We start from the raw sequence: 11,166 nt of genomic DNA on the forward strand, positions 1-11,166 counted from the left end.
AGAAATCTTCCTTTTTACAAAGTTTATAAAAACAAATGGCCATGTGACTACATTACCAGGTGCCTCCCAGGAACCTGCAGATGCGAGGGGACAGGGAGGTTTGACCCTGGTCGGCTTCCCATGAGCCCGCCGCCTCGCTCATCCTGTGTGCCGCGGTGGCCAGCAGGCGCTGAAGGGTCTTAAGGAAAAAAGTGAAATGATAACATCTACATTTTAGAAAAATAACTTATAACTCTTTATATCCATCAATTCTTATCAGGCCAGGCAAAAAGTGCTCTCGTCAGCGGGGCACCACCGTCACACTCAGAGCTGAGGCAAAAGTGAAAGAGCGGCCCTGTCGCCTGCTCGTTTCCTGCATTCCCAGGGGCAGGGACAACGCCCCCTCTCCCACAGTGTGTCCTGGAATGAAATACGCCCCTTTGGCACCGCTGAGGGCCAATGTCTTAGGCAGATGCTGCTGGGCGAGTGCTCCAGCCAGCTGTGACCCTGCAACCGCCACTGTCAGCCGTGGTGGGCCTGGGCGGCTTCGAGTTCAAATTAGGTCTATTTCTGGCCCTGTGATTTCCTCTTGGTCCGCTCTTTCCCTGGGCTGTGACAGGTACACATCGGACTGCATGTACAGTAATTCCATGCCATGGTGGAGTGCAAAGCCCCTCGCTGTGAGACTGTTAGGCTGAGGCCAGCAACAAATGTAAGTGAAAACAAGGGGTGAAACCCCAGCCACCACTGGCCAAGTAGGGGGAGGGGAGCTGCACAGCACCACCTCCCACCCTGGACCCCAGTGTCCCTGGCTACGCAATGGGGTGGATGGATGACAAGGCCCCACCTGGGGCTGTAGATGAGAAATAGCCCATAAAACTTGCTGTAAAGCTCGCTACACCTATAAAGTGCTATTAACATAATGACTATAGATTATGATCAAAATGGAAGGAGGAACATATTGGGCTCTCCCAAGACCCACTCCTGGGCTCAGAGGGCCCCGGGGAAACACAAGACTACCCATGACTCAAACAAGTTACAACGGCTTCACCACAGAGAGAAGCCAGACATGGGTGACCTGCACGGACTGAGTAATCCTCCGTTTTTTCCCTGGCACTTTTTGGCTGGCATTTTAATCCCAAACCTCACAAGTTGTTACATCCTTTAATTGCTTATCCGTGTGCTCCCCTGCCTTCTCACAACATTCCATCCAATTTCGAGAGCCCACATGTCTTATTATTGCCACATCCGGTAAATACATAGTGGAGAGGGCAACCCAGGTATTTTTCAAGACTATTTCAAAAAAAGAAAAAAGAAAGAAATTGTGGTAGCCTTAAGTAAGCAATTACCTGGGCAAACTTACTTCTTATCTTGAGATAACACACAGTTCTATTTTACAAGCATGAAGATATCCTGAGGAGAAAACTATTCTGCCAGTAGGCTATAAATCGGTCTTTTCTTTCATTAATATTAATAACAACGCTGTTTTCAATGTGTAATACCAGCCTTTATCTCTTCACCATAAATCAAAAATAAAATAAGCCACCCCTACAAATAACAACTTCGTGAAATTAAAAAAAAAAAAGTTAACGTGGAAAACATTTGGACCAATACTCCAAGTAGCACTGGGCATACTATCTCTGCCCCACTCAAAAACATTTCTTTTTTGGCACAACTTGATTTCAAATGATAGAATGGTCACGGTACAAAAAGGTTTATTTAAATTAAATATTTTAGACAAATCAATATCTACAACCGTTCCAAAGCATGTGTAGTTTTTAGCCAAAAAAAAAAAAAGAAGGAACAGTTTAGCTTAACGTCTGTGATCATGTTTTACAAGATTATTGATACACGTTCTGGACTGCACCAGTCAATCATATTGTCAATGGTTTACTATTTATTACCAAACATTATATACAGTAATAGCATAAAGATTAATCATATCTTATAAGTGATTTCACAATCGGACTCCTTGGAAGGAAAAAAAAAGGATCTTTCAACAATACAAAATATAAGGTGAAAATAAGAGGAGAATATATAAAACACTTACATATTTCATACAGGCAATAATATGCAGACATCAAAAGACCAACAATGGCCTTTTCACTCCCTGTTAGGTGTGTTCCTTCAAAGGAGGTCTGAGAGGATAGAAATGTTCGGGGGGCGGGGTCAGGGCTCAGAAACACCTTCCGAATCACAGTGGGCTTCTGTACTTTGGGAAGTAAGCACCCTGAAGGTGTAGAGGAGACGCTGTTCTGAAGTATTGTCTGAAGATGTTACCTAAAGGACCAGCAGGGCTGGTGAGGAGGAGGGATTCCCATCCCAGCCATGGGAATCCAGCTTGGAATTTTCAAGTCAGGGGACCTTTGAATTAGTGGCCAATTCAGGGTGGAGGAAGAGCAAAGGGAAAAAGAAAATGCAGGAAAGGGAGAGAGGGGGATAGAGACAGCGGGAAGAAAGCTCCCTTTGCATTTGCAGAGGGGAGGCTGTGCTGAAAATTTTGCTCAAGGAACCAACACATTCAGATCGGAGGAAATTCTTTTTAGGTTCCCTGCTCTTTGGGTCAATAGGAAGAGGGAGTTGACAAAAAGTTGCCAATGTCAACAAGAGTATCTGATTTAGGCCACCCAGGCATGTGTGTAAGGGTGTGCATGAGGCGTGTGTATGTCGTGTATCTCTGACTGTATATATTCAGGCTGTGCATACTCTCTTGAAATGTGTAACAAAAGAAAAGAGAACTTGTCTAAAAATATATATTTTTTTAAAATGCAGTTTGAATACAGCCTCATTTTTAGTGACTCAGTCTATCCTAGTGGTTAATTCCCCAAATCAAGGTCAGTGTTTTTTTCTCAAATTGGAAGAGTTCGTTTGGACAACTAGGATCATTTTGGAAGGCAGCGCAAGTGCAGAAAGCCCTGTGTCCATGGGCTGTGCACACGAAATTATCCCAGATTACACCTCAACGAGCTTCCTGGGCCCAACTTTATTTTCCTTTTAGCCTTTCGAGAATCCTAAATCAGAAAACCCTGGAGCAGAAGGGACCTTCGATGTTAAATCTGTCCCCCACTTTGCAGGTGGGGGTGGGGGGGTGGAGGAACAGGCTGGAAGGGAAGGAGAGGCCAGTCAGGGTATCACCAGTCCTCTGAGGATCCTGGGTCTCCGGATCCCAGCCCAGGGCTCCCAGGTGGGAACGCGGCTGGGCTTTTTACACGTTTATTTCTGAGATGGGAACCGGGAGGAGAGGTCCGTGAAAATTCTACCTGGAACCAGTGTCTTTCCAAAACGCCCTGGCCTTATTCCAGGTGTAGCCAATGACAACTCATTTGAAGGAATATACTCAAAATGCAGGCTGCGGGGGGTTGGGGCCGGGGAGGAAGGGGATGGAGAGGGTTCTCGGATCTGCAGAGCCGGTTCGCTGAGGGTCCCTCAGTGCAGACGTGCCGGTGGGGCGGCAGTTCGGCGCAGGTCAGAGAGGGGCGTGCTCAGTGCCCAGGGCGGAGGCAGGGCTGGGCGGGCCTGCGGCTCTATGAGACGCTGTAGCTGTTGTAGTACGTGGCCGTGGCATCCGCCAGCACCGAGATGAGGCTGGTCTCTGTGGGGCCCGTGGGTGTCATCTGAGAGCCGGGGGTGTGCCCACTGAGGGCCACGGCCCCTGCAGCAGAGTCTGGGTGGCCAGGAGTGTTCAAATACTGGTCAAACTCATTCCGATCCATGTCCCCCAGGAGTTCCACCTGGCTCAGCTGATCCAGCGCGTCAAAGCCCGGGTGCTCGGGAGGCGGGGAGAGCTGGCCCAGGTGGGCGTGCAGGTTGGAGTGGAGAGAGTGGTAGGTGGCGGGGGAGTAATAGGCAGGGGACGGGGGACAGCCCGGGACAGTGGACATCATAGAGACGCCCGGGGACTGGCCGAGGGCCAGGGAGCCCAGCGGGTGGCGGCAGTGCAGAGGGCTGGGGGCGTACTCCGGGGAGTAAGGGGGCCGGGGCAGGTGCGGGATGCGGTGGGAGTGCGCATGCTCCTCCTGGCACGGGGAGGAGAAGAAGGTCTGCTCCGGCTCCAGCGCGTCCAAGGGGGACATTTCCGGGGGCGTGGGCAGCCCGTAGGGGTACGTGTCCGTGCTGCCCGGGGCGCCGCCGCCCGCCGGCCCCTCGTGGTAGCAGCCCCTGAGGCTGGGCAGGGCGGCGCCCGGGGAGTACTCACCCCGGTCCTCTTTGTCCCCCAGCGCCCCCCGGCCGCCGCCCCGCTTCTCGGGCAGGGCGTTCTGGTCCCGGGACAGGGAGCTCAGGAGGAAGCCGGGGTCCACGCGCTTGCAGAGGCGCTTGGCCTGCTTCTTCCTGCGCGGGCGGTACTTGTAGTTGGGGTAGTCCTGCATGTGCTGCAGGCGCAGCCGCTCCGCCTCGTCCACGTAGGGCCTCTTCTGCGACAGGGTCAGCGCCTTCCAGGACTTTCCTGCTCACACAAGTCAGAAAAGGCCCCTGTCAGTATCTACGCGGCTCCGGGCGGCCGGTGCACCTGTCTCAGACCCGTGCCTCCAAGTACGAGGCACACACCGTCCCCCATCCCATCCGCGGGGGACCCCCCCTCTCCACACAGGACGCGAAGGCACCCTCTTCCCAGCCCAGGTCCTGCGCACACAGTGAGGCCAAACCAACCTCCCCCGCCTGCGCCGGGCAACACCACTTCATGCCAACGACACACACATTCACATCGCCTCCCATATAAAAACCACCCGACAACACAAACATGGAAAGAATGTGGGACTCACAGCAAAAGGCCAGTGTCAGCCACAGGATAAACATATATAAGGACTACAACATTGACTTGGGTTCTTTTAACCCTTGGAGAGCCCATTCTAATTATCTGTGCATTTCCATGAAGATTCTCTGCCTTCGTTGGTTATTGCTGTTTCTCGGGGAGTGATAGTGTAATATTTACTTATGGCATAAACCTCGCAGGCCTCCCCATGAGGGAGCCCAGGTAGAGTTAATAGTTTCACAGATATAACTAAACGATAGGATCTCACTTAAGGTAACATGATTGCCTCTTACATCTGAAGGTCAAATAGGACCCTGTTGTCTGCATCTGCCTGCAACATACACATATGCATGCATACACATGTATACACACACACACACACACACACACACACACACACGTGCCTGTTCCTCCCTTTGACCCTGGCAGGGGGCACCTGCACAGCCACTGACTCTCCATACAGAAGCAAACTTCCCTGGGTCTCTATTTTGCTCACTAGAAAATACATTGTGATACTACTCAACTCAAAACTCCCTCTTTTAAAAGCATCGCACACATTCGTCCTCCCTCACTTGTGTGTTGTTTTGTAAAAGGCTTTATTCGGTCTCTCTAAGTGCATCGCACATCCCTCCAGCTGCAGGTTTTCTGAAGGTCACTGCTGGACCCCTAGGCTGCTACCTCCTAGTGCAGTGGTCGGCAAACTCATGAGTCAACAGAGCCAAATACCAACAGCACAACGATTGAAATTTCTTTTGAGAGCCAAATGTTTTAAAACTTAAACTTCTTCTAACGCCACTTCTTCAAAATAGACTCGCCCAGGCCGTGGTATTTTGTGGAAGAGCCACACTCAAGGGGCCAAAGAGCTGCATGTGGCTCGCGAGCCGCAGTTTGCCGACCCACGGTCCTAGGGTGAACTCAGGCTCTACAACTTGGACAAGCCCCCCCCCCCCCCCCCCCCCGGACGCTGATGTGAGCTGAAGTTTCCGTCACTAGCCTGGGGGATAGGCCCTGCTAAGCCCTGTAAGGAAAGGGGCACATCTCCCACCCGGAGCCCTCTGCACAGGGAGGAGGAGAGCTGTGTGTATGGCCACCCTCCACCCGCGGTGCCTGTGCCCACGTGGGCTGGCTCTGCACACCAGGCCCTCCAAGGGGGTGAGAGGGGGAGAATTATTAAAGGTGTTCTGCCACTGGGATGAAAGTCTGTAACTGTTCTGACCGTCATCGAGTAATATCCTTAGCTGCCGCCTAAAAGGGCAACTTGCAGTGTTAGGAACTCTGGATTTGGAGCTGGTCCGCAGCTCCCAGCCTGGGGCTGAGGCCACAAAGTTGTTGCAAGAGGCCCAAGATCCAGACTCTCTCTCTCTCTCTCTCTCTCTCTCTCTCTCTCTCTCTCTCTCACACACACACACACACTATCTGTGGACTGAGTATATAAAAAGTGACTCTAGTTTCTAAGTGTACCTGGATGTTGCAGTATTAATAAAATGTCACTAAATAAATGTCACTAAATGTGCAGCTGCCTTTATGCACTTCCTCATTCATAATATACTCAGAATACTAGTGTTCCTGGTGAGGTTTTCAATGTTACAGATTAGAAAGCTTGTGGGGGGGGGGGAAGAAAAAAAAAGCTGGGACTCTCACATCCAGTCCCTTCCTTTCCTAGGTCAGAAAGGAAAGGGCTGGGCGAGATCCCGGGAGGGGGGCGGGGGGGGGGAGTTAAAATCGATCATGCTATGAACAGATTAGAAAGACCGTGTTTGAAAAAGCAACCCCAGGTTGGTTTCCCTCACCCTGTGCCAGGGGCTGTGTGGTTAAGCAGGAAGGAATCTGTGTCTTTCCTGCAAAATGGGCTGTAACCTCTGAAAGCCTAAGTGCACGTAGAGAGCGGAGATCAGCTTACGGGAGGCATTTGTCACCCAGGCCCCTTTGCCAGCCCTGTCCCTGGGAGCAGGCAGCCTCACTCCTATAACGCGCCCCAAACCAAGTTCTTCTCCTGTCTCTGTCCCTGGGTCTGCGACAGAAACCCCGCTCTATCCCTGTCACAGGAGCATCTAGGAACAGCATCTAGGGCCTACCAAAAAAATCTTTAAGAGGCCCACACATGGGGAAAAAAAAAGTGTTTTCATTTCTCTAGCAATCTGAGGGACAATATGAACTTTCAAGTTGAAGAAAATGTTTTGTTGTGTATATTAATACATTTGTCTTTATGCCAACCATGTAAAATACAATTTTAAACGCTTTTTAAGGAGAAGAGGCTCACTAAGACATGGAGTCCTGGGCAGGCTAACCAGGAGGCTGGGCCGTAGAAGGCTCTTTGAAACCACCACTCTGCCAGCCGCTTTGAAAGGGCATCTAGATTGCCCGAGGGACCTTCTCTGGGGGCCTGTGGCTTTAACCAGCAGGAAAGTGGGTGTCGGTCCTCAGTTCACGGTTCCAACCCGAAGAAGCCCAAAACTCCAACGGAAAAAGGAAACTGGCTTCTTTGGTTCTGGGTCCGGTGGGGTTGGAGAGCAGGGCCAGCCTCCCACAACCACACACTGTCCCTGCTCACAGGGCCTGGGGTCTGCTCCACTCACCAAGTGTTTCGAAAGGTTCCCACCAGTTCAAATGGATAAAAAACCACAGCGAAAGGGCTACGAGGTTAGGAGGAGGGCGGAGTTGAAAAGTGCTCAGCTCCAGACAGGGGAGAGGCTAGAAAGCCTGACAGGAACTCTGGTTTTTCCGACCTGCCCTCACATCCTCTCTCTGGGCTCATCCCTGTCCCCGGGCCCACCACCCCTGCTGGGACTACACAGCATCAATCTGGAGGAAGCGACCAGGCCGGGCTGCGGGACAGACAGACCCTCACCGGCGCCCTGAGTGTCCGGATCAAATGAACCAAACGGCTGCGATGGAGACATGGAGTCTCCAATGGAGTCTGTTTGCACGGACGTCTCTGCTGTTGCTTTAATGATAAAGTTAAAGCAGGAATGCGTTCCGCAAGGTCTCTCTTCGCGAATATTCGTTAATAATAGTTACCACCTCTCTCTTTGATGGTGCCAGTGGTGAAGTTCAGGGAAAGATGGATTTCCCACTCGTATCCCTAGCAAAGGCCAGTTCCAACCCATCTCGGCGTTTCCGTCCATCCCGGCCGCTCCGCGCGCGTTCGGGTCTCCGCAGCAGCGCGGCGACCCGGACCGGGACACAGCCCCGCCCCGCCCGTACCCTGGGGCCCCCAATCCCGCTCCCGTCCTCCCGGGGCCACCCCAGGGCCAAGCCGTTTCACTTTGGGCCTTGCCAAGGTGCCCCTGCTCTGAATCCCAGCCACCGCGCTCACACCCACGCCCGCACAGATGCCCAGCCTCGGCGGCACCGCGACGCCCGCGCTCCCCGGGTCCCCACTCGCCAGGTCCGGCCACACTCTGCGCGCTCGCCCCAGGCGGCCTCAGCCTGCGCCCCTGCCCGCGACCTCCGGCTCACCGGCCCGCCCGCGCACTCACCCAGCATCTTGCTGAGCTCGGCGTTGTGCAGGTCCGGGTTCTGCACCGCCAGACGTTTCCTCTCGTCCTTGGCCCACACCATGAAGGCGTTCATCGGCCGCCGGATGCGGCTCTCCGAGCCCTTGTCCCCTGGCGGGCGGGGGGCGGCCGGCGGCGACAGCCCATCCGACAGCTCGGCTTCCAGGGCCGGGCACTCCAGCCCCTCGGGCCACGGGTAAGTTCCCAAAAGCGAGGCCATGGCCGCACGGGGGGTCGTCTCGTTTCGCCTCGCGGGGCCGGCGTTGACCTGGCCCTCGCACGGGTCGGGGCGTCCAACTTGGCCCGCCGCCGCGGCCCGGCCCCTTATTTATCAGCTTCGGGCGGTCCCGTCCTCCAATGACTCTTGAAGGCGGCGCGGCCCCTCCCTCCGTCTCGGCGCGGCCCCCTCCCTGTGTCCCCGACCTCCCAGTCCCCGCTCCGACTTGCCAGGGAGCCGGAGAGGAAAGGAGGGCCGCTTCCCCGCGCCCGCCCCCAGCCCGCCCCTCCGCCTCTCGGGTCCCTCCCGGGGATACGCGCCCCGCCGCCCCGGGGCCGCCTCCCGTCCCGCCGGCTCCCGGCGCAGGTGCCGCAGAGCAGGGAGGCGGGCGACGCCCGCGGTCACCTCGCCCGAGAGCAGGAGCCGGACCCCGTCCTCTGGCCGCGGCCTCCACGGGCCAGACTCCACCAACTCCTCCCGGGCGTGGGATCCAGCGGAGAACCGAAGCCAACAGGTTTCCCTGGGAATGCCGGGCGCGAGAGACATTGACCATGACCCCCCAGAGCAGCCTGGGAACCGTTCTCAAAAGAACGCACGTCGTGTACAATGACCAGGGCCCCCTGCCAACTTTGGTGGCCACCAGAGGCTAACAAGGGCTGGGGTTGGATCCCGCATCGGGGTCTCGGCAGCACCCACGCGAGGGTCCCCCCTCGACGTCCCCGCGGCGCCCCGGCTCTGGAAAGGGCTGCGCGCTCATTTCTTACTCACTCTGCCTGCCATCTGATTTCTCTCTCCTTACACCCCTCTCGCCACCCCACTGTAGTCTCCGGTGCGGGGTGTCCAGCTCCCCGGTCTCTAGCTCTTCTCCCAAGGAATTCCCTTCTTGTATCTTCTCTTTTCTCCTCCCACCAGCTCTGGAGCCCCTGAGTTCCCCTCGTCCTGACACCCACCTCCCATGGGGCGACCCCTTCGCTCGCTGGATGACAGCTCCGTGTCACCCTGCTTCCTGTGCGTAGGACTGTTCCCCCTGGCTCTTAACGTCAGCGCTGGCACACAGTAGGCGCTCAGGCACCGCCAAATAAGTGAGTGAAGAAATGAGTGAGTACATACGGCGTAGACACACCCTACTGTATAAAACACCGCCATCACAAGGCTTGACTAGATCCTGGAATTCTATGCACAAATATTTGCCGCGCCCCCCTCCTGCGCGGCGCCCCGCAGAAGCGACCCAGAAGGGAGGTAGCATGGTCATGGGAGGACTGAGGGTCTGGGGTCCGGGCCCGCCTTCAGTGTTTGGGTTACCTAATTCGTGACTCAGAGATACTTAGGGTATCTCTCTAAACCTCCTTTCCTGATCCTAAAAGAAGGGCGATGATAAGACTGATCTCACAGGGCTGTTGTGAAGATTCGATGAGATAACATATGCGAAGTTCAAACTCTGTACTTGATGGCAGATGTTAAGATGACTCTAGATGTAGAGCCGGTAGGCTCTAAGTCCGGGTTGAAATGCCCCAGCGCGCAGCGCGCGGGGACTGAGTTCACAGGCGCCTTGTGCGCAATACGCACGGCCGAACCGCCCCCAGGGCTAAAACCCGGCAAATGGATGGAGAGATGCAACTTCTCGGTTTTTAAGTCCCAATTTTAATCTCTAAAGCCCCTGATAGTTTTCATCCGAGAACGGGCTCTCCGCATAAAATAAAAAGCTAATTTTCCTCTCCCTTCCAGCCAGGATCCAGAAGCAGTACCGTAGGCCTCCGCCTGCTGCTCTTCCGAGTCGGGGCTGACCAGCCAGGGCGCCGAGCGCGGCGCAGAGCGAGCTGGAAAGTGGGGGCTTTGCAGCCAGAGAGCATCCTGGAACCCGAGGTGGAGCGGTGGGGCTGGCTGGCGCCGGGGCCGAGCAGGGTGGGGTGGGGCAGGTTTGCGGAGAGAATGTGTCCGCGGTCTAGGCGGGTTTCCCTACCCCGGGAGGCCTAGGCCATTTCCCGTGCTGGACCCCTCTGCCAGAAATTCCTTTAGAAAAATCCCAGGCCGGAATGCTCTGGGAACGGCGGGGAGCTAGGGCCGCGCCCGTCCGGGGAAGGGCAGCTCTTTAGGGAATGGGAAGGGTAAGGGGTGGAGAGGGATCCGGGCAGGGGCACTTGCGCTGCAGCGGAGGACCCCGGGAAGAATTTGGGTCCGACCTTTTCTAACCCCACCGCCCTCCAGGGCGGAGACAGTGCTCCACCACAGGGTCAGAGGCCTCTAGGGGACAGCGCCCCCTTGCCGCCGCGGGCATCCCCACTCCGGCGCCAGCCTCTGGCGCCCTCCCAGCGCGGTTCCTGAGCAGGACGCGCACGCAGTGGGGCCGCGCCCGGCACCAGGTTAGGAAGAGACGCAGACCCTGGGCAGAGCAGAGCAGTCAAGTTGGATTCCATAGACCAAAGGCAAAAATGGAGAAAAGAGCGGGGGCGGGGGCAGAGACAATCCGTGTGGTGATGGTTGTTTCCAATCGTTTAATTTCTTGCATTTCCTCCGGAGAAAGCGCTTGAACTTGGGTTTTCCAGGACCCCGGCGTTAGCAGCCCCGTGGCTAGTACCGGCGCGTCCTGGCTAGTGTGAGCTGTCTGCGTGCCGGAACCCGGGCTCTGTCACTCGTTCCATTCCTTCTTTTCTGCATCAATTTGCACCCATGCGTTGATGTACTTGGGCAACTTTATGCTAGCGTGCCCCGGTGCGGGCGGCGCT

General features: G+C 55.3%; 1 protein-coding gene across 1 annotated transcript; it reads right to left on the reverse strand.

Moving 5' to 3' along the window:
* Window positions 1-3,073: 3,073 nt before the first annotated feature.
* SOX7 (SRY-box transcription factor 7) lies at window positions 3,074-8,446 on the reverse strand. Its single transcript, XM_008150759.3, has 2 exons — window positions 8,209-8,446; window positions 3,074-4,423 (listed from the first exon to the last, which is right to left on the reverse strand). Exons 1-2 carry the CDS (start codon window positions 8,444-8,446, stop codon window positions 3,504-3,506), a joined length of 1,158 nt encoding a protein of 385 aa, XP_008148981.2. The 3' UTR covers window positions 3,074-3,503.
* Between the last annotated feature and the right edge of the window lie 2,720 nt (window positions 8,447-11,166).

The sequence above is a fragment of the Eptesicus fuscus genome, chromosome 6 (assembly GCF_027574615.1).
Source record: "Eptesicus fuscus isolate TK198812 chromosome 6, DD_ASM_mEF_20220401, whole genome shotgun sequence".
Classification (NCBI taxonomy): domain Eukaryota; kingdom Metazoa; phylum Chordata; class Mammalia; order Chiroptera; family Vespertilionidae; genus Eptesicus; species Eptesicus fuscus.

Bases quoted from the DNA above. Each gene is read 5' to 3' on its own strand.
- SOX7 (XM_008150759.3), bottom strand. From the start codon at position 8,446: ATGGCCTCGCTTTTGGGAACTTACCCGTGGCCCGAGGGGCTGGAGTGC. The intron at 4,424-8,208 runs GTGAGTGCGCGG...TTGTGTGAGCAG, and splicing joins CGAGCTCAGCAAGATGCTGG to GAAAGTCCTGGAAGGCGCTG.